The sequence below is a fragment of the Semicossyphus pulcher genome, unplaced genomic scaffold (genome assembly GCF_022749685.1).
Source record: "Semicossyphus pulcher isolate SPU_LCO1_2020_fin unplaced genomic scaffold, fSemPul1.0.p SCAF_5, whole genome shotgun sequence".
NCBI classification, from domain to species: domain Eukaryota; kingdom Metazoa; phylum Chordata; class Actinopteri; order Labriformes; family Labridae; genus Semicossyphus; species Semicossyphus pulcher.
In genome coordinates this window covers 7305578-7329821 of record NW_027211726.1, presented here as the reverse complement: position 1 = coordinate 7329821, position 24244 = coordinate 7305578, and the positions used below count along the sequence as shown (strand labels likewise).

At 41.9% G+C, this 24244-nt stretch overlaps 1 protein-coding gene across 1 annotated transcript; it reads right to left on the bottom strand.

Moving 5' to 3' along the window:
• Positions 1–12036: 12036 nt before the first annotated feature.
• On the bottom strand, positions 12037–23722 carry eif3eb (eukaryotic translation initiation factor 3, subunit E, b). Its single transcript, XM_069681111.1, has 13 exons — positions 23623–23722; positions 23033–23150; positions 22771–22888; positions 22579–22621; positions 21791–21895; positions 21554–21679; positions 20102–20226; positions 19615–19741; positions 19434–19535; positions 16487–16596; positions 16107–16209; positions 15754–15888; positions 12037–13125 (listed from the first exon to the last, which is right to left on the bottom strand). The coding sequence occupies exons 1-13, from the start codon at positions 23710–23712 to the stop codon at positions 13087–13089; spliced, it is 1341 nt and encodes a 446-aa protein (XP_069537212.1). The 5' UTR covers positions 23713–23722; the 3' UTR covers positions 12037–13086.
• Between the last annotated feature and the right edge of the window lie 522 nt (positions 23723–24244).

Here is a 24244-nt window from a genome sequence, read left to right as displayed (position 1 = left end):
TTTTTATTTAACTTTTATTGAACTTGGGTGGATTAATCTAGCGCAGGGGGTCAAATGTGCTACTAGAGTATAGAAGGAAATGAGACATTAAACACCTGCACAGAACATTATGGAAACAAACTATGAGAGTTTTCTTATGAGGACAACCAGCTTGAGATCATATTATTGTGACAAACCTCAACCTGTCAGCTAAAAGCAACAGTTTTTTGCCTCTCACAGTAGAGCAATTACACCTTATAATTTCATGTAGCAGGTTACTGACTGATATTAATTGAGATGAGGACATTTGGCCACTACTTGACCTTTCATAAACCATGAAACATACTGCATTAACTTCAGGAAAATGCAGGGTGGGGTCTTTGAAAGGTTAGAGCTGACTACAGTACAGAGTCATGTTAAAAATTCATAACTTCTAAAATAGCTCCTGCACAGGGCGAATGTTGCAAGGCCCCACTGAAAGTTATATGCATATGATTCCTCTTTGTTGCCTCAAGATATAGATAGCTGTAGGCAGCAAAGTGTGTGAGCGCTTTTGATCTATTAGGCTCGCCATCATCCCTCTGAATGAATCATTATTGTACTGCAGAGCGCTGATCTATTCAGATATACCATGCAATTACAGTCAGGTCTGCTGCCTTCTTGACCTTCAGACAATTATAGTAGTAGCAAACATCTCTAATAAGAACATTACTTCACTTCTGTGCTTCTGTTTCTAACCCATTACTATTCAGAGTGGCCTTCCTTTACTCTATGGCCTCCATCCAAGCAGGCTGAAAGCATCAGGGTGATCCGTAGTTACCAGGCAACCCTGAGGAGCATTAGAGAACACGCTCCTGAAACTCTCAGCGCTTGGAAATGGAAGAAAGTTAAGTGGTGTGTGCTGGTATGAAAAGACTCTGACAGTGTCTGAATCACGCTGACAGCTGACTGAAGCTCCTCTCTTTCTGTCTCCAACCCTCCACACTGTGAGCAGCTGATGGACTTCATTAGGAGTGGATCTGCGGATCATCAGGTGACAGAGAAAGCTGTCAAGTCTGGATCACTACCAAGAAAACTTGGGGTCAAAATTGCACCCATTCAGGCTTGGAGCTGCACTGCATCGCCACACCTGAAATGAGGCTGTTTGATCCGCAGTGAGGAGAGAGCTGGAGGTGCACCTGCTGCAAAACACCGTCTCATTTCCTCACATTTGTACTACATTATGTTAGTTCTGTATTGCTAGTTTTAAAATGAACCTTAATCATGTGATAAACAGCGTCAGCGATGCAGCAAAACGTGACTTTAAACAATCGTTAATCCTGGTTTACTTACGCCGAAAATCTCCATGATTGCTGCTGTTCAGGTCCAATGTAAACAGTCGCAAAAATCCTTTCACTACAGTGTTACAATCGGCGAATTCGTCCCAGTACGATCCGCTCAAACTTAGACAACCATCATCCTCCGCAGCGGGAGTCGCGCCTGCGTCCTGCCGTCTCCTGTCCGGGCTGTTCAGTGGGATGTTCCGCCGCTCAGACCTGCACTGATCCGGGCTCGAGAAGGAGAATCTGCGCCCTCAGCCTGCAGCCTGCCTCCCTGCCTGCCTCCCTGCTACATAACACAAGCGAAGCTGTCGCTAAACGGCAGGCTCGCATCGGGATGAAGATGAGAGCAGAGATCTGATTGCAGGCTCGGTGCGCATGTGAAAACTGAGCTCAGGTCAGATGGAGGAGGCAGGAGATGCTTCACACGCTACACCCTGCACACTGAGCTTTATCTCCGGGATATGTATGCCGGTATGCAGACTATGGGATTTATTGGTAGGGTCATGTTGGGTGAATTGTCGTTTTATCAAATATATCATGTGTGGACTCCATCTCACGCCCTGTCCGCCTACTCTTTCCTTAAACTTCACACCTTCAGGACGCTGATACAGGAGACACTACTGCTGAGCTCAGCATGTGTGTGTGGCATGTGGAAACAGATGGGCTGCTCTGATAGTTTACACACAACTGTGATTATAGCGCTCTACACTTACAGAAGAGATCTGTCACTTTTAATCTCCCTCTCTCTAGAAAAAAGAAACTGGGTTTCTTTTCAACAGTATATCAGATTATAAAAGGAGCACATTAGGAATCGTTCATTTTAACACTGAACAAAACTTGTATTGCTTTTGAACCAAGGCTTGAGCTCAACAGAATATTACATTTTTTAGTTTTTACAAACACATTTTTGACAAATGCCTTTTATCCAGGCAGAATTTGCAATCCCAAATTGGCATTTGTAATTATAACTAATATGAAGACAAGTTATCTCTATGAAATCTAAACAACTCCATCCACTGAGAAAAGGCTGTGTAATGTGGTTGAAAGCTCTAAAAGCATAGTACAAATGGACCTAGATGTAGAAGTGCCCTAAACCTGCATTCTTTCTAATGGCCAACAGGGGGCAGCTAAGTTAAAGACTTTATGGTCTCAATTTCAACATAATATGTTGCTCATTTCCAAAATGATGGTCACATTTAGGGGGAAATAGACTGTAAAGTATGGTATGCCTTATGGCGTGGCTACCTGTGATCAATAACTCCCTACCACAGCCACCTGTTAACCAGAACAGAGTTATAAGCCTCTTTCACACATGCACTGCACTCCTGAAAATTTCCTGACATTGTCCGGGTGGGCTGCATGTGTGAACATAAACAGGACAATTTTTCACCCCGACTTTATGCAGACTTTTTACTGCCAGCCTCGTACTAAAATGTCCTCAAGATGTTGGGCAACGTTTACCGTGAGCGAGTGGGTCATGTGACCCGTGGGAAACCAAAAGAGTGGCACATAACAGTATGAATAAAACGATTCGAGGTTGAAGAAGAAGAATCATTTACAAGACGACAACAGCAAATATGTCTGCAAATTGGACAGATAAGGAGCTTCTGGCTGTGAGGGGCAATGCCCAAATTGTTCGCCAGATGTGGTACTTTTTACGTCTTGTCCTGCCTCATTAAACAAGTCCAACTGGGAGGAGACCCCGGGGCAGACCCAGAGCTCGCTGGGGGGATTATATATCCCATCTGGCCTGGGAATACCTTGGAATCCCCCTGGAGGAGCTGTAAAGCTTTGCTAGGGAGAGGGACGTCTTGGTCACCTTGTTTAGCCTGCTGCCACCGCGACACGACCCCGGATAAGCAGTAGAAATGGATGGATCTGTTTGTGTCTGCCAGCTGACCGCCAGATGAACTTTTTACTTTGATGTCATAAAAATGCTAATTACCAGTTTTTAATCAGGACATTTGTTCCATTTAGTCTCTATTTGCTCTGCGACTTGTTTATTCAGTGTTGTTTTTCTAGTTCCTTTTCTCTCCGAATGGGGCCGAGTTGTGCTGAGTCAAATTAAAAACTATCATGCTGAGCCGTTACATAATCACAGCAGCATGAATGATAGGTTGCTTGTTTGTGTGGCCCTACTACATGATTAGTCTCCCGCTCGGAGAATGAATCAATGGGCATGGGAAGCTTGTGTTCATAAATGATGCGTGCCATCAGCTCTGAATGCCAGAGTCCGTGCCAGCTTTGAAACCATTGTGCTGAGGGGTCAAACCTGATCAACCAAGTGCTTCATGGAGAGCAGAGGAGCTCTGAGGAAGATGAAGGATGCTCCCGGCCAATTTAGACATGTTGTTATTACTTTGGTAGTAAACATAAATCATTGCATAAGTACACCGTATGAGAACTACAAGTGGGCGATCAACACTCCAGTCATTAGTGGGCAACATCAAGTCATTGTCGCTGAATAAGGGACGCTGGAAAATAAGCGAGAAGAGAGAGAAAGTTCCCATAATACTTCAGGAGCATGTGTAACAATACAGCGGAGCTCAGTGAGTGATCATAAGATGCACTCAACAAACAAATGCTGGTGCTCTTGAAGATCTTTAAATATGTTAAAAAGAACAAACTTAACTAAAAGAGTATGTGAGTTATGATAAAAAGCTACGTTTTTCATGACAAGTCCTCGATTAAGACACACCACTTTGTTACTGTATAGAGGGCCAGGTATTTGAAACCCTGACGGTGGAAACTGGCCCCTTTTTGTTATGAATAATTCATGTAACCAGTAAGCACTCCTGCCGCTCTATGTATAAGAGCCTGAAGTTTGCTCTTTGGCAAATGTTTGACCACCTCAGGGACATGTGAAATACTATTATGAGGTACAGCAACGACCTGATGTTAGGTAGAAAGCCATGGAGCACATTTATATGATACTTATGATGTATTAAGTGTATATCCTAAGTACGACATGTACCTCTTTCCCACCTAAATTTAGCGTGTAGCTTTTCAGACCCGAGAAGACCTGCTTATAGATGCTGATCGTCTCTGTTCCCATTGCCAGTGGAGTATACTCCTCTCGGTCTCTTTTCTGCTGCGTCACCATCTGACGTCACAAACACGCCCGCAATAGGGTTAGTAAACAGTGAAGATGTTACGGTGGTTAGGTCTTTATTGTATCTATTAATCATTCAGTCTGTTTATCAAACTCTGTGCCGACAAATTTGGAAAGATGTTCGAGCGCTGCTCGGACGGAGACAAGCTGAATTTGTAGTTGAGATAACAAGGAGCATAGCATCGCGCTGGAAAGGGGACGGAGATTAACGTGTCGACACAGGTTTTACATTCCCATCTATGCCGATAGGAGCCGAGGCGATAATTACCCGGGTCAACTGCAGAGTCATTGGACCCGGGTCTGAATGCCGACTGTAACCTTTCCCATTGAGCAAAAAAGCCGGGTGTTAGCGGGTGTTTCCCAGTGGGAAAGCGGCTGTACAGGCTTTTATTCCAAATTATGCAAATCTACCACAATTAACCCTACCCTAAAACAGGAAGTGCCCTAAAATATTTTGGGATTGGTAAATTCAGATTCTAGAGGAACATGTTCCTAGAACATATTACACAAGTTTTCCCGATAACTGCAAAGTAATGAGAAAAATCACAACTTAAAGTGGGAGTGCGTCGCATTACTTGACTACTTACTTGATAACCACTCCCCTCAGCACCCCTTTTAATTGTGTAGGTGACTTTATGGTGGCTACGAAATTCCTAAACAACTTGAAAGGCTTTCTCTACAGCCTGCAGGTTTGTCCTTTCTGGGCTACTGTAGGAACCAAGCACTGAAGAATGGCAGAGAATAGGCACAATAATCCCTCTGTGAATATAAAGAGCTCATAAAGGAAATGAAAACACAATGACTCCTTTTTTTAGGTGATTATAAACCAATGAGAAGATATTATGTATATCATTCTATTTCTTCTTATTGATCCCCCTCAATCGTACACACTGGTCCTTTAAATATATTTTCACCTGAGTAGAAGTCAATAAAACAAATAGATTGCCTTTATAGTCACAATAAATGAACACACTACAATGACTGAGAAAAGAAACCATCCCTGGTACTTTAACTCAAAGAGAATCAACATGCGCCAGCTGACATCACAACCCAGTGCTCAAACAGCCCAAGGAAAAATCAGTGAAAGAAATCCCAAGAAAGTGCTGTTCTTTCTCTGTGGTGTTTAGGTCTAAAAACAGGCAGAGAACGTGGCTGTTGAAATGACAGGAAACGAGGCCTTTGATGACACACGGTGGAGAAATGTCCCTCACCTTCTGTGATCTCTCTGCAGTCACTGTTTCCGCCCCGCCTCCAACCCGAGGCCGTCTCTTCCTCTTCCTCACTGCCGGACACGCTGGCTCCTGCCGAGGGGCCACGGACTCCTTCATCACAACCTCCTCTGACGGGACGGGAGCAGCCGGCTTCTCTTTGGGCTTTTTCTTCCTCTGAAATGACACAATGCCTTTAATTATTTCATGTCATTCTAACCAGATCATTATGGCAGAGTTGTCCTCAGTGTGGCAGCCTTAAGCTGCAGATTTATATTTGTAAAGGTTTCAGTGGTGATGTAGCTACAACATGACGCTTAAGAGGCTTTCCTGCTCTGCCAAGAAAACTGTTTTGGAACAAAAAAATCACTGCAACTTAACATCCAACATTTGAAATGGGACCAGGCCCAGTTTTTATTTCCAAATTAAGGCTCATTTTAAGTTTCATTTGAGGAATGTCCACTCTTCAATTATAGGTCTCACCATTGGAAAACAGCAGCTCTTAATATCTGGCGAGCTGCACAAAGGCTGCTTTATTCAGAGGCCACTGATTATGATTAATTCTGTCAGGTAAACAAACGAGCTTTTGTTGCTCCTGCTGCTGAAATTCCCAGAAGAGGAAAATAACTACATCAAGTGAGTGTTTTGCACCCAAAGGAAAAATATTTCACTGTAATTATATGAAAACTTCTGAACGATAAGTACGTTCTTAATTGACGTAATAATATCTGCTTCAACCGAGTGGAGCTGCTGTTTTTTGAGTCACCTCTCAGCAGGATTTGAGAGTTGAAAGTTCTGTGTTACCTTCATCGGGAGCTTTGAGTTTTAAAGAACGCAATACATTTGAAAAGATTGATTGTATAGCTCTCCCTCTTTGTGAATTAAACTGACAGAATGCATGAGTGACATTTGCTTTGTCAAAAAAAGAACAAGCCTATCTTTCATTCACTTGTTGAAATGCGAATGAAATGAGAGAAAAGATTCACATATAATGTAAGGCTGCTCAGCTCTGTTGTAACCTCTGACCCTCCAGCACAGGCAGGTCAGGAAGGGAATGTTCATGTTCTCCTCCCACAGGCTCTTTTATTGTCTACGGAAGACTTGGAATAAATTGATCAAAGTTTGGCCACACTGTTCTTTTAAGGAGATTTGCTGTTTCACATTTTAAGACATTTTGTTACAATGTTGTCTGTCCACAGTGAACGTGGGTGAAGTTTCAAATCTGTAGGTAAAAGTATGTTGCAGCTCAGTCTGCTGTGATTGCCATGTTTAACACAGTTTTTTCTACACACTTCACTTTGTGATGTCACAAAGAGCCGGCCAATCAGAGGAAAGTGGGCTTGTAGGGGTTTGTTGAAGGGACAGAGCTTACTGAGTCGTTTCAGGCAGAGGCTGTATGAGGGCCTGCACAGAGCACCAGTGTGAGTTTTTTTTAACTGTAAATTATGCTAAGCTACTCTACCCTATGGAGCTTGAAATTAGCATAATACCCCCCTTTCACATATAGACATGCATGCTTAAACAGTCTTTACCATGTGTGAGATCTATGGTTCTTCATAGTTGTATACTTTGATAATTGGGTATTCATTAAGTACAACAGTCCTCCACATGACAGTAATTAACAAGCTCTGTAAGTTGCATGCTCCAAGATCAACAGTCTCATCTTGAAGGACAAAAAGGGACCACAATGAAAAAACAAGCAGAAAAACAAACAAAAAGTTAATCCATGTGCATGAGTGACAAAATGTAAATATTCATCAATTCACAGTACATACAGTGTACTTTGTACTCTTTTACTTTACTGTTATGAATTGCATAGTCTATGTTATATCTTAGTTACACAGAAATGTACCATGGATCATTTGATGCAGATCAGTCAGGACATAACACTATGAAGCTCTGTAATTTCTCTGAAGAAAGTAAAACATATTGATGTATATTTGGTTAAAGTACTGTTAGCAGCAGAAAAAGGTTGTTATGGGGACAGTAGACTTGCTGCCAATATAAAATATTAAATAAACCTAATATATTGGGACTAAAGGAGGGCATAACTGGCTGAATGAAGAGCCTCTCGTACTTATATTTCCCACTAGAGGGGATTTAAACAGAGCCTGACAGCCTGAAAACTTATGGTTACTACATTATGTTAGCTCTCTGTGTAGCTCTGTTGTTCAGACAGAGACCTCACATGTCTCTTTGTCTGTTCTCTGCGCTGCTGCAGGAAGAAATGAACCTTTGTCTGTGTCTGAGCGACACTCAGACAAAGAGCTTCATGCTTGGAGCCATTTCAGAGAGACTCTCAAAGTTATCACACACAATGAGTGCACAGTGCTGCTGCACTGTGTCACAACACTCAGAACCACTGTGCCAAAACACACTGAGAGTTACAGCTACAGATCCATCAGTATAACATGAGTCCACTCTCAATGTACTTTGTAATGGAATTGGCGCGTGATAAAGCTGCAGCTGCTGAGAGGTTGTATTACCGAACATAGATTATATAGGATGATTGAGAGGGGACATGAGGGGGCTAAAGCTTAAAGGGTCTGTTAGACTGACTTAAAAAAAAAAAAAATCACTTTTAAGCCAATTTTTTTTACTACTTCTAACCGGTAGATGCATCATGTTGCATGTTCTGTTATTAACACAAAGTCTGAGGCGGTTTCCAATAACTTGGTCATTGTATAAGAACAATGTTCTGTGTTTTGTGCTTCTGCAAATGCCACTTCCTGTTGTACAGCTGGAAACATTAAATGCATCACTTCCCCTTATTACTGAGTCAGAACATCAAATATAAAAACAGGATATACTGTACGATGAATCACTGCTCTGCTACACGTGTCAGCAACATTAAGTCCCTAAAAATGTTTTTAGCCACGCAAGCTAGCAGTGCAGCTTTTAGTCCGTCCAACACTTTGATCCAGACTGAAATATCTCAACAACTACAGGACGGATCGGCGCAAACTTTGGTGTGGACATTCATGCTTCCCAGATAATGAGTCCTTGTGACTTTGGTGATCAGTGGACTTTTCCTCTTGCGCCAAAATGAGGTTGAAACTAGTGGTTTTAAGTGAAATGTCTCAAGAACTACTGGTTTGCAGTTTGGATCAAATGCGTGTGCTCATCAGCAGATCAAAGGGGTTATCACCTCAACCAAAGAGGTTGTTTTTATGTGCTTTGTGCTTGTCTTCCAGATTACAGAGAAACTATTGGCCTGATTGTCAAGAAACTGGTGGAGGGGTGTAGCATGCGCCAAGAAAGAACCATATTTGACTAACATAAGCATTGACTCACAAATGAGGCCTTGATTGAGGTCTGCACTCGTGTAGTCGTCTAATACTTCTGACTTTATCTCAAAAGCAGACATCCCCAGCAGCCTCACATGTAATGCTTTGTGCAAATTAGCAAATATTAGCTTGCTGACACACTAAGAAGGCTAACATGATGAGCATTATACCTGCTAAACATCATGTCAGCACTTTCTTTGAGAACAAGTTAGCTGGTTGATGTTAGCATTTTGCTGACAGCACCAGGGGGCCTGTAGGTACAGCAGAAAACAACCTTGCGGTCTTGTTAGACTTGTTAGCATTGTTGTGAATTATAAATAAGTTTTAATTTCTCACAGTGTCAGTTCTTGACTTTAATTAGCATCAAACAAAGCTAATAGGAGGCATTTTTAATAGGCAATTTAAATGCAGCAAGGCAGGTTAACTGATAACTAAAGTATGTAGCATTTGGTGCATGTCCCTGTGCAGCCCCCTCACTCTGACATCTCTCCATTAATGCATGTCCACAGAGTCCTGTTTGTGCACATGTGTATTTCAGGCCCATGTTTGGAGGTGAAAACATTGAATTTCCCTTCAGGGATTAATAAAGTTGGTGTTCTTCCTCGTCTTCTTCTTGTTTCCAAAACAGCACCAATCAAAGCCAAATTACACGCATGATTTATTCGTCAAACTCAATCTTTCTTCAGACCTGAGGGACCTCTCAAAGAGATGTTAACTGTAGGTTCAGATTCAATTTGTGACATTGACTTCATTACAATATTAGAGTTATACATTCATGTCCTATAACCTATAAGAAATGGCTCAGCGCACAGAGCTTGTCGCGCTTGCTGGTCCTGTGTGCTCCTCTCATCTGCAGGCTGAATGTATGAAAGGGAAGAAAGTGCAAGTGCACGAGGACCTCTGAAGGCTGGATTTTGCATTACAAGCTGACATGCTGATCGCAGGCTGCACTTAAAGCACCTCGTCATAATTGTGCAGGAATTTAAGGAATGAAGTGTCACTTTATAATGTGCAATGAGGAAGTATTGGGTTTAAAAAAGCAGACGGATTTTCTTACCTGAGTCTGAGCCTTGGATTTGGACTGCTTTGTCATCACTGTATGGGGGAAAAAAAGTTATATAAAATGTTATATTTGAAGGAATACAACCCCACTTAAATGTGTGTTATTAATCAATATTTCAGTTGCATTACTATATTAAAGAAGTACAGGGGACATTGATCTAAAACATGTGTAGTGCAGCAGAGATGTCAGAAAAGTCCTGAGTCATCGTTCATGTAGTAACCACGTGTTGCTCTCAGTGGCATTCAGGTTTCCATGACTCTGCAAACCTAAGCTGTCACATCCTGCTAGCTTTACATCATTATGTTCCCATTCTGGAGTTTGGTACAACTTTTTATGTGTAGTTTCACATCCTTTGTTAGAGGAGAAGGACTGTCTGTGCTGGCTCACGGCAACGTCCTCCAAATAAACACATTTAATTGTCCTAATGAGAATGAAAGAGCCATTGTGCCCTCTCACATGGCTAAAAAGCACGTTTAAACAGTAATCAGAGCAGCTCAGACCACAGAAGGACAGCCCGAGCCAACACGAGCTGGCAGTTTGTGGAAAATGTGGAAACTGCAGTCTTGGAAAGGAAACAGTAACAACTTACAATTACCGGACTTGGAAAAAAAACACAGAGTTCCCTCGAGTGAAATCGACTCAGATGTGAAGTTAAATCTTAACAGAAAGCAGCATCAGTGTGTTTGTAAGCCTATCACAGGCCTCCAGACACGCACGGAGAGGGAGGGTTTGTGGGCCCACCTACCTGCCAGGTACCTCTCCAGGGAGGGCGAGGAGCTCTGGTTCCAGCTGTAGCAGCAGAAGAAGAAGAGCCAGACCAGGAGGGTGGACAGGACCAGGAGCAGGACCCAGAGGAGCCGGGCCACAGCTGGGTTAGTGACGGCCCAGACTGTCAGGATATCCATGCTGAAGGCTTTCTCGTCTCGTCTAGTCTGCTTCCCAGAATGAGTGCAGCATGAATGAGTTGCAGTGGGCCGGTTTGAGTCCTCTCGGGGCCGCCGCAGCAGCAGGAAGAAGGAGCAACAGCAACCAGAGCAACAGAAACCACAGATGGATACCAGCTGTTCCAGAGGCAGCCCTGCTCAGACCTCAGCCCACGTCAGCTCACAGAGTGTGTCAAAGCATGTGTATGTGTGTGTGTTGTGTTTTACTGAGTCCTGGAAAAGTGCGAGTATGAGTGTGTGTGCAGAGGGAGAACAGTTTTGGGGGGAGTGGCTAAGAGTTGGAGCGGCAGCCCCTCCCAGGCTGAACATCAGAAGGAATCCTGACATGGACCAGGAGGCTGTGAGAGCAGAAATGCACCTGGGGCACTTTCCCCTCTTTACCTGCACACCTGACAGCAGTTATTTGGGTAATGACAGAGGGACACATAGCTGTAGATGCCTGCCATTTCTTAACAGTCATTAACCAGGAGAACATAACAAAGATTATATTATAACGTGTCAAAAAAGATAAAGGAAAAAGTTTTAATTGATCCAAAGTGTTCACCTAACAGGTTTCAAATGCTTCCTTACAGCCACATACTACTATAATAATACTGCAGTGTGCTGAAGACTAGTTAAACACCACTTTTACACATGGCAAATATTTGCAGAGCATATGCCGGCATCGTTGTAGACTCTGCTGTCATTCAATATTAGAAATAAGGGCGTGGGTAACCATTTACCGCACATCCAACAGAAGGCTTTTCAGCCTCTTATGTTTGCTGTAGCTCTTCCAAGGTGTGCGTTACGGATGCATTATCTTTGTCTTTGCAGTTGTCATTACAATTCTTTCCATCCAATCTGATCTCTGAAACAACAGAATTTCCCCAACCTTAAATCACTCGTGCCTCCGTTTTGTCGGCTGGTTGCGAGGGAAGTTCAGTGTTTACTTTCAAAGTGTTCATTTATACGTCTGTTTGTTTTATTTCAACAATAAATAATGCCAATAATAAATTCAGACACTGAAGTACAGTCTGGTAGAGATGGTTGACTGCTGCGACCGTCTGCAGCAACAAAAGTGAACCAACAGCTCCATCTAGTGGTCAAATATCAGAGGAGGAGAAAGACACAAACTTCCTGAAGCGGTAAAACAACATTTAATGTTAGTTTATGACATGTTTGTTATGATCACTGCTTTCAAAGCAATCCAACACATCAGAGTACTGCAATGCAAGACTTTAAATAAGTTATGATGAAGATAAAAGTGTCCACTTAATAAATATAATACCTGAGCCCCTTTCACACATGCACTGCACTCCAGGTGGGCTGCATGTGTGAACACAAACAGCTAAATGTTTCTCCTGCCAGCGGCCTAGTAACATATCGGGAGAAAGTCCGGGTCGGCCGATGTCTGAACGCAGCAGGTAATACTCACGACGAGAGAGTGACGGGGGAAGGGAGCAGGCAGGGGGCTATTAATATGTCACCCTATTTAAGGAAAGATACATCGTAATTCCATTATAACTGTGCTTCATTCTTCTCCATCATATGTTAGTGTTGTGTTTTTTTTCCCCACACACCTTCACCTCTGATATGTTGACATTCATCATGAGCTGCATGTTTATTTTTTCACCTGCAACCTCGTTTTCACAGCAGCAGGTGAGCCGCGCGTGAAGGAGGCTCGTTGTTACCTGTCAAACTCGGCTAATGAGACAAGACACTACACAGCTGCACTTAGAATCTTTTAAACAGAATAATAAGGTCCATGTTTAACATAAAATGTTGCATTTACAAGAGTGACCAATGGACGATGTGTGTGGGTGTCTGTTTGTTTCTGACATGCATGTCGGAGACGCTGCAGGTTTGGGAGAGACAGAACGACGATGATCTTTTTGACAGATATTTTGGTGCACAGGAAAAATTAGTCGCCATATATACTTGACCCCCCCTTCCCGCTACGAGGGACAAGTGTGAAACTTTCGGGGTCAGATGGTCCTGAAATTGTCAGGAGTGCATGTGCGAAAGAGGCTCTGGAGTAACAAGGACCTCAAACCTTGCTGTCTCCACTTTGTTATATCTTAAGTGGCAGTTAAATAACCGTGTTAAATAAAATAAATAAGATAAATTCATAAATATATTAAAAAGCATAAATAAAAGGAGCCATCTGGATCTTATTGTTGCTGATTTCCATTTTAGTAGAAGCCGGAGTCTTGAGCAGCCCAGTTTGGTGTCTGAGAAAATAAGACAAAACAGAAAACAGCATTTGAAGAGGTGCAGAGGACACAAAATGATTCTTAAATTAGAAAGTGAAACACCTGCCAGCTTCTGTCGCTCAGATGATTGACAGGACATAAGCAGGACAATGTTCTGGTTAATTATGACAGATTGTACCTCCATATCATTTAGTCTGGAAAACAACTAAATAATTGATTGACTTTTTTCACCAAAACGAAACACGTTATTCAGATGAACATGAAATATTAATGTGGCTTAATGCTACAAGCACACATGAAAAATTAGCCCTTCATGACCAGAGAAAGTATGAACAGTTTAAGTCATCACCTGACTAAAATGACTGTTATTTTAAACATTATCTGGTGGTTATGACAGCCAGTGGATCATTGTCTTTTTCTTGTCTTGATGTCCCCATAAAATCAGACATCTGTAATATTTAGTGTTGACTTGTGATGTGATGGTTGGAGGCTGTCTTGCAGTTACGCGTTAGCCCAGCTAATGTTCCAGCGTCAATCATCGCAGATAATGCAGACTACTGCACACTGAAGGGCAGCTTTGGACAAAGGCTGCTTGTTTCTACTCAACTGTCTGGCTGAGTTTGAAATGCCATACTATGTACTACATACTATATAGTACATACTATATACTACATACTACATACTATATACTACATACTACATACTATATACTACATACTACATACAATATACTACATACTACGTCCTATATACTATGTACTATATTACATACTATATACTACATACTACATACTATATACTCCATACTCCATACTACATACAATATACTACATACTACGTCCTATATACTATGTACTATATAACATACTATATACTATATACTACATACTACATACTATAAACTACATACTATATACTACATACAACGTACTACGCATTACGCACTATATACTATGTACTATATTACATACTATATACTACATACTATACTATACTATATACTGCATACTGCGTTTGGCTGTAGTCTGTAGTATGGAGGAGCTTTTCAAATTCATTTTGCAGTATGCTACGTCAGGCGGAAGTAAACAATAACCACCGCTTCTTTAGCTATAGCGCCCCCTTCTGCTGGAATGCTGCTGCTGTCCGTCACTTCAACTGCCGCTGTGACGTTCCAGCGCTCTGCATTGTGGGATACAGTAGGCGAGGTAGACTGGTCCGATGCATACTGGAGATTTTCTCCGAATCAGTACGACATCCGGGTGTTTTTGGCATACTGCACATTTAGCTTTTGTTTGCATGCAGCATACTACATTTTGGCCAAATCAGTACGTACTGCTAGTAAAGTATGGCATTTCGAACACATTTCTGTTGGAAATTAGCACCTGGAGCATGATGGGAAATAATGTCAACAGGCATCTAGTAATTCTCTTTTAAATACAAAACATGCAAGATACCCAGGGCAAAATCTTACAGTCTGTGACTTCTGACATCTAAAAAATGGGCTGTGTTCTTCATACGGGTGCGACCAATATACCAGTATAAAATGCAGAGAGAGGTATTTTATTGTGTTACAGTATTTTACCCAGATGATGGCGCTATAATCTAGCTAAAGCTTCATCATGGACATGCGCTGTCATGATCGCCTGTGCAGCTGCTACCCTCACAACAGTCAATGTTACTGTAGGCTGAGCTCAACTACCGCAGCGGTAGCTAGCAGGATTGCAAACTCAAATTTTTGCGTGTTTTGTATGCGTTTCAAATGGAAATAAATTGAAATGAATCAATTGTATATACAATTTTTATTAATAAATACCGGTAGCTATAGAAAACCCTTTTCCCTCTGGCCTGAAAACAGACTGCATCTTATATTCTGGTGTGATTTATATTCCGGATTTTACGGTAGTATGTGCACTCTGTCAAGCATCAACATGCTAACACAAGGGCTGCTGTCACCAAGTCCTAACTGAATGTGATTTGAAAGTTGGACGCTCTTTTGCTGGCATGTATTAGCGCTGCAGCGTTTAGCTCTGGTGAACTAAACAAAGTTTGAAGTAGTAGAGAAAGAAATGTATCTCTAGTGGCCTTCTAGCATGTTATGCTCGCCCAGCTAACGTCAGGGTTTCAATTACCTTCTATCAACTACTGCACACTCAAGGGCAGATTTGGCAAAAGGCTGCTTGTTGCTTCATTCTTTGTTTTTCATGTTGTATATTATCACCAGGGCTGCACGATGGTGCAGCAGTTAGCGCTGTCGCCTCACAGCTAGAAGGTTACTAGTTTGAATCCCAGTTCAGACGACGCGGACATTTCTGTGTGGAGTTTGCATGTTTTTCTTAGTCATGCGTGGGTTCGGTAAAGATAATGGATGGATGGATATTAACACGAGGTGCAGGGCGGGAAGTAATCTCAACAGGCATCAAGTAGTTATCTTTTCTAACGTCTTTGAGTCGGACTAAAACAGTGAGCTGGTGTCAGACTTCATTCTTCTTGTGTTATAGTAGACATGTGTTGAATATGTTGAGTGGATGTTTGTGTAAGAAACTTGAACCTTCCTGAACTGTTTACCTTTATACCTTCTTTTCCCCAACAGTTAACACCACTTAAGTTCCCATCCCTGTATTATACAACATTTAATGCTCAGCGTACCTCATTCCTGTTGCTGTGGGCCACTTTCTTCTCAATGTTCATCGCCAACATCTGACTACGGAAGGACAGGCTCTTGGTCTTCTCGATCACCTGCTGGTACGGCGACACGGCGTTGTTTCCCATCACCACATGACCCTGAAACAAACTCAAAAATATTACTTTCTCTGAAGGACTGTCTCTAAATATAACACAAAAGTCCTCCAGTAAAATCCTTGGATGCTCTCAAGTCTTACAAGAGCAAAAAAAGAAACCTGACAGCTACTGTATGTGACAAGTTTAATTTGTAGTCTAGTCGTGTACGTTTGTGCTATTCTCAGTGATTTGAAGGAGGATCAGTGTATTCAGAGCTTTACCAGTTTGGAGTCGATCTTGGCATCCAGTCTGGCGTTACGGATGAGGTTGACGATCCACCTCTCCGCCTCCTCAGGCGTCATGTTGAGCTTGTCTGCCAGCATGCTGAGTGGAGAGAGTGAAGGAGGAGGGGGCGTTTCAGTGAAGTAAACATCCTTGGGGGGGATCCAAAGTCTTCAAAGTTCCCTTTTTACACTTTACTGAATACACTTGAAAAACTGAGGGGATGAATCTAAAATGTGGGAGCACTGGGGAGTCAAATTACTGCAGAAAAATCAATCATCAGGGTACAGGAGTTGAAAAGACCTTTCATCATTTTCTCCTGTTGAGCGGCACGGCGCACACAGTTCCCGACAATGCAGCGTGTTTCAAAGACATCTACCTGATGCTGATACACTGATGAATCCGGCAGAACGTCTCAAAGATGAAGAGGCGAGCGTTCTCAATGAAATCCTCAAGGCAGGCGACCAGGAAGAAGTCATTCACAAGGACCTGACGGAACAAAGGAACATGCTGCTGTAAGAGCCACTCAGTCTGTACACATACAAAACATATGGAAAGTGTAGGGAGAGAAAAAAATGAAAGGTACACAATGTTCCTGTAAGCAGTTTCTCTGTCAGCACATTTTCATATACATGTGGTGTCCTCCAAACATAAGTGGTGAAATAACAGTCTGTGTTTCTACATCAGAGTTTGGGGCAATAATTTAAACCTTTAACATGTTTTACTGGCATGAAAAGCAGACATTAAGTGTGCGACAGTGCATAACAGCACCACACGACAACCGCAAATAATGTGCTGGAAATGTTTCCTGTGGTCTGCCTGTTCTGGAAAAGTTTTAAGCTGTTGGTTTATTCACCCATATATTAAAATGTCCCACTCAAAACCGTCCAGCCTCACAATGAAGAGCATTTATAAGACGAGCACGAGATGATTTTAGACTTTTACAGTGCTTAATTTGAAGCTTTTTGCATTTGCAGTATTACAGACTGGGTGTCTGTGGCGACATTCGCAGAATAAAATCCCAATTGACGCCCAGTTAGTGACGCGTTTTCCATCAGCCAACAGTGGTTGGTCTGCCAGAGAGGGTAAGTGGAGCTAAGCGGCTGCTTTTCCGGTCTCTGCAAGTGTTGCGAGTAAACAGTAATCTACTATGGCTGAACAAACAAAGAAAAGATGGATGACTACAGATACAACTTCAACAATAAGTGAAAATTCAAAGAAAAAGAAACAATTTGGACGCTCAGATGAAGCAAACAGTCTGAAAAGGAAAGCGACCGTCAGCGAGGAAAATCAAGAGTTACAACCGGAGCCAACCGTGGACGTCACACATGCAGCACTGTCTGGATATCTGGGATGTGTGCTCCTGCAATTACCGTTTAACTCCATAGGTGCTGCCAGAGAGAACGAAACTGACATGACCTGCAAGCTGCAAAAACTCTCTCAATATGTTTTTCCCCTCTCCTTTCGCACGTCTTTCAGGAGCTCTAACGAGATCAGCCTGTTTTGATTTGATCAGCAGCATCCTTGAGAAACCTGCGTAGTATTGTGCCTCATGGAGGAAGCAGTCAGCACTGAAATGAGCTGAACAGATGGTCAAATTCAAACTAAAATTACTTGGTATTTTTAAAAAATATATTAAATTTAGCCCCTGTTCTCTCGCACTCTCCTTGGGAAGGCAGTGCGATGATTCATTTACTTCCTAACATGCAACAATTTTCTATCTTGCGGCTCTTCTTTCAGACAATATCAAAAGACAACTGTTTCCTAAAGTAAAACATGTTAATATATATGTAACATGTCATGTATGTTTAGCAATATCACACGATAAGGAGTGTTAGCAAGCACAGCAAATAGTTGTAAACTACGGAAGCCCTTAGCAGACATACATCCATACATTTCATTTACTCTGTTCTCCGGTGATAATGAGTCATTTCTGGTTGTTTTCTCGAGATCAATCGATGCCTGACTGCTGAAGTGTCCTTGGGCATAGAAACTGAATGGAGATTGGCACTTAGGTCTTTGCAATCAGTGCGCGAGAGGGTGAATGTGACATGTACTGTAAAAGCGCTTTGAGTGGTCAGAAGGCGAGAAAAGCGCTATATAAGTACAGTCCATTTACCATTTACCATTTACTTTAAGGCACTTTGGTTCAACTCCTGTGGTTCTAAAGTTTCTATATACGTAAAGTAGCTTGACTTAAACTACATCATTACATGACAAGAACTTAACATATTTCTCCATCATTACTGCCCAGCTCCTGCTTAAGAAAAGGACTGAATCATTAAGCGATCACCAGACACGAGCTCCACAGTGTTCTGTAGGAGATTATACTCTGACATCTCTATCTGTGCTTTCAAAGCGACGATCACAGAGGCATCAAATGGGATGTTCGTCCACCTCAAGTCTCCAGAAGAGCTTAAATTTATGAATAAATTAGTGTCTGGTAAATTTTTAGAGAAGATGTGGCACCGTTATTTCACAAGAGGACGTTATAATGTAAGAAATCCAATTAACCAGCATTTTGCTGTGGTTAACACAAACTAAGGTGCTATAGCACCCATAAATACTCAATTACTTTTGGAGTCAGATTTTTATATGTAAGGGAGGAAAAACAGGTCCACTGCTGACATTAATATTTTACATCAATCAAAAAGTTATCTTCCCACAAGAGACGACCTTAATTATGAAAAATAAACTGCAAAGAGCAAAACAAAATCATCCTGAGATGATGTTTTCACAGTAATTAAGATGAGATGTTGATCTCTGGAGGGAAAAACAAACAAAAAGTTGTAATTGTAAATCCCCCTGACAATTAAAAGCCAGCAGAGTGCAAGACAACAGAGCGACTTAATGAACTCTCCTCATTCTGCCGTCATCGTGCTCACACCCCGCGTCTGACAGGATAGTTGAGGCTTTTGCAATCGCTGCATAATTTATACGAGAGGGGAGAAAAGCCAACTGATGAGAGTACTCAGAGAATGCGCAAAGTGGTCCCCAAACACAACTTCAAAACCACAGTCAAGGGTTTCTAAAGAGAAGGCGACCGAGCTCCAAATCTGACAGCTGTTCCGCTTTGAAAATCAAACTGAATAAAAGTAAGAGCCGGCAAATCAGGCCAGACATGGATTTGCGGAGGCTGAATGGCTGCAGAGTTAAATGCGACGGACTCAGGAGATCAGAGCACCATAACTAAGAGAAGCTTCATATTAGCCCTCAGTCCCTGGAGACAGCTAACTTCTATGGGCAGATTTAGGCCTGTGCACCATGACAAACACACTCTGTCAAGCAGGAGAAGTGAAGGAGAGACTTTAGGAAGCTTTCCGTACCGACTCGCACTCCCTCAGCTTCTTCTGGGCGCTGTCGAAGTCGAAGTTCACGTAGAGACACTCCACAAACTCTGTGATCGGGTCCTTGTATGTGTACGACTCCTGCGGGGAAAGATAGGAACCATCATTCATGTGTCGACTGACTCCCTGCATGGGACACAGTAGATTTGAATATTTTTACCTGTTGAATGACTTTCACCAAGTCCTTGAGCACTTGCCGACGCTTCCGTACATCTTTGTTGGTGATGACTGCGGTGGTAAGGTACCGCAGTATGTGTGGGCACATTGTCTGGATGGCATTCAGGTACCTGAAGAAACACAGAAGCAACACACAGCCTTCACTTGGTGTGATCACAAGGAATTAGAGTACCTTCAGCTAGTTTACTAAACAAGAAAAGAACACTTTTATTTTTCACACATGGAAGAATCTGTGACTCACGCTGCTTAAAAATGTACAGGGCATCTTTTGTTTAAAAGAAACTTGACATTTTGTTACCACACCAAATTCTGAATTCAAAATACATTCAGGTTATGAAAATAAATGAACTGTACAACAGCAGAATGGCCTTTAACTAATGAGGCCTCATTTTAAGATTCAATATAAGCTCTGGAAGAGAGCACCATCAGCCTAAATGCTCTCTGAGGTGTTAAAAAACAGAGGGACTCACTGAGGCTGATAGAGGAAGAGCTCGATGATGTTGTCTCTGCCTTTGGGATGGTTGAAGAACACAAAGAGGGACCAGTGGATGAGCCAGGTCCTCTGCTGCAGGGACTGCAGGGGAGAGCTCACAGACTGAAAGGAGAGAGAAGATGGACAAATGATGAAACGATGGATACGAGAGAGTTTCCAGAACAAAACACCTCTAAATTTCATTCTCCTGCCATATCACTGATAGACAACCAGGAGCGCTGGAGCTATTTTCTGGGAGGTGGTGCCGTGTTAAATGCATCAGTGTGGTGCACAGAGAGCAAAATTAAGAGCCTGGATGTATGAAGAACTTTGTGCTCTTGCAAACAATTAAAATAATCTGACAAACAGCCTAAACTGGACACACTTTCACAGCCCGATCAACTGTATGCACACGTTGTCACGCACATCTCACATTCGACAAGCGTCATAGCAACGGCCCCGACAACGAGACATTGATTGACACACATACAGAAAAATCTGTGTTGAATTCAGACGCATCATGTTTTTTTGATTGCGTTAGGTCAGTGTTTCCCAACCTGGGGTCTGGGCCCCCCTTAGGGTGGCACCAAAGACCGCTTTGGCTACATGAGGCTTTGTCTGCACTGAGATTGTCAAGATTAGATTTGCACGTTAAATAAAATCATTAAAAAAGCACTGACTTGATCATCAAAAGTCTGTTCAACTATCAAAAAACAAATTTTTCTGGTCCTCATTCAAATATAGTAGCTGCTCTGTGGGCCTCACCTCTGTGAACTATCGGCTGATTGGTGTTCATTTTTGGCAATAAAAGTTTGGAATGGATCAATTTATTGTTTTGGTGTACGTGTGTGCGGGCTAGGGGGGCTCAGCCTTTCTTAGAAACAAGCAGGGGGGGCTGGGAACCACTGGGTGAGGTAATAATGAGTGGGACAGAAAATGATGAACGCCTACGTCAGCACTGAAACAAAGCATGTTATTATTATTGTAATTGTGGTTAAAACTGGGACATTTTAGCGTTTTACAAATATCTGCTTGGACTCTGGACACCCAGAAACTGGGACAATCCTGGACAAACAGGTGATGTCGATAGGGGGTGCTATTGCACCACCCGCTTCCAACGTGCCTATAAACAACCTAGAAGCAGGCTCACATAGTAACAAACTACAAAAAGCAGTTGGTCACTAATGAGACCTTCATCTCAGTACACTTTCTTCTATTTAATTCAGAATATCATGGTCTTGAATAATCCATAAAATGCACTTAACTCACACAGTGCTGCAATTTTCCACTTTAAAATTGAGTTTACTAGAAGTATTAGAAAATGCTAATCTCATCCCATTCAAGTGATGCGTGCCATTTCTACATTCTGCGTCTCTTCAATAATAAAATTAGCAAATCTCGAGAGAACATCTGTAAAACAACATGGCATATCAATTGTTTATTCACTTACATTGTTATCAATCGTCTCCCTTAGTCGAGTCAGATCCTCCATGGCTGCTTCCCAGTTCTGCATGAGGATCTCAGAGGCCAGTTTCCCCCACAGAGAGCTCAAGGCGTTCCTGTCTGTCGAGGGAACCTGAGAAGAGAGCAACAAATTCAGTGCATCAGCACCGACAAAGAACAGAGCAGTACATTGGAAAAAATGTAAAGAAGACTGTCTACTCTAACGTGATGCTGTTATTCTTACCAGGACACGGAAGAAGTAGAGGTACTCTGCAGCCCCAGAGTAGTTACCGCACTCGTACTGGAATTTGGCGTACCTGTACAGAGTGTCCAGGTATTCTTGACGAAACTAAGAAATAAAAAAGAGACATATAAACTTTTTTTAAAATGACATGATGTTGAACAATTAAAAACTGAAAAGTAAGTTTCGTTTTATTTTGAATAACTGGTTTGCCATTTGTACCTGCAATTCCGCTCATAAAAGCTCATTATATAAATTGCGGCAGTATATAAAATATAGAATGTATTTGTCTTTAAACCGTCTCTAACCCTGTTTCGCAGTCACACTAACAGTCCAATGTTTCACACTGCTAGCGTCTTTGCCTTTTCTTTCCCGAGAAAGAAAGCTAATTGAGGCAGCGAGGCGTACAGACTGTGGCTTATTAGGGAATGTGCAGACATCTTTCATCTTTCTAGGCAAAACAAAGCCTGGTCTTTTTAAGTTCTGACACGCTTAGAACAGTGCACACGATTTAAACAATGTTTTATGAACCGACTAACCACAAACACGGAGAATTGCAGATTATATGCACATTATATACACACATGTACGATAAAGACGTAGCTCTGATCAGAGAGTGAGTAATGAGCACTTTGGTGGATGCGTTTGGATGTGGATTTGGATAACAGCCCTGGTGCCTAACGGTGGCAGCTGGTTGTTATGGAAACAAAACCTTCCTCAATGTATCAAAATTGCTGCTCACTTTTTCAACAATAAAAAGTTTAAACACCGATTAGCATTTAAAAACTTACATTGTGTTTCTCTGACAGATAGTCGAAGAGCATCCTCCCATCTCTAATGAAGAATAACACAAATAGATCAATAGCTGTCAGGCTCTTTAAAGTCAACAGACATATTGTCACAACTATTATAGCACTGTCAGTTCAACAGAGTAAATTGTAAAGTATTAGAGTGAGATGGATTTCTTTGACAGTTGATCTGACCTTGTGGACTGCATCTGTCGGGTGGTCTCTGGGTCTTCAAACATCTTGACAATTGGCTCTGTCTCTGACTGGAGCTGCTTCAGCTGGGCCACCACAGTGCTTCTCTTCTCCCTCAGAGCTGAAACAGGATCTCACATTAACATGATGCCATAGGTGGCTAAGGCTAAATACAGAGGGGGAAACAAGCTCAATTACTTATCATTTATTAAAACTAGTAAGAAATACTTTGAAATCAGAACAAAATGTTAAAGGGCTTTCTTACAGTGTGGGATTTCCTTGTCCGCGTACAGGTTTTTGTACACATCCATGGCGAAATCCACCATGTTTGTTTCGCTGAGGAGATCCAGCTTCCCTTGAAGGAGTTCCTTCTCATTGTAGATCTGTCAACATTTAAATGCATATATATTTAGTATCATTTGGGACACTCGTTCACATTTGCCAAACACTGTACCAAACTGAAGAGGGAGATAACCTTAGGCCTGGTAATAACCAAGGCATGAATGCTGCTCGTCCCATTAAGCCATCATAGGAGCCCACTAGAGTTGCTAAATGCTAACGTGCTAAAAACAAAAGGTAGCTCGTTAGTGACCTAAACAACATATGTGCTCTTGAACAGTCACGTACACAAACTATAACTAACCTCATAATGACACTAGTGAGAAATGATAAAAAATAAATAAATTTGTAGTTAATGTAGCGTTGCTGCCAGCTGACAAGCCTTCTAACATGACTGCTAAGTTAGCCTATGATGCGGCTGATGCGGGTCGGTGTTGGTCGTGATTTCGGCGATGAATGTCCACTAAACAAAGTTATATTAGAGTCGGGTGTTATAAAACACAAAAGCCGTTGTACCTCTTTCACTGACAAGAATTCCAAGAGAGGAAAAACCAAATGCCGGTCCAGAAAATGTGCAATTTTGGTTGTCAAATCGTAGTCCGCCATCTTGGCTGGATTCAACGCGAAGCTTTATTGACAAAATACAGCGTAGACAGAACCGAGTAAAGGTATGTTTTTTTGTGTACAGTAAAAAGTCAGCATACACTAAAGACATTTTAAAAGATTTGATTGCGAGAGGGGACCTTTACTATACTGTGGAAACTTTTAAAGGGTAAATGAAAAGACAAAGAAGTACAACTGTGAAAAGGCTACGAAGTCGCTTGATGCATCTCCTATATTTTGTATATTCTTTGTGTGTTGAGTGAAAAATAAGTTCCAAAAAATGGGCACAAGATATGAAGACAGCAACAAATGTTAAAGTTTATTTAATTTCTTTAGCACATTTAATGAAAAATGTTATAGTTCTCATCATGTGTTTCCTAAATCAGATATATATGCAGCAAAATACTATTTTTATTATAGGAGCTATTTTCACTAGTCAATTATTATTTGTATTTTGTTCTCTTTGTGAGCGTTGGAAGGTGCTGAGCACCTGACCAGTCACTGGCTGGATTTATGTAAAGGTAGTAGGTGTGTC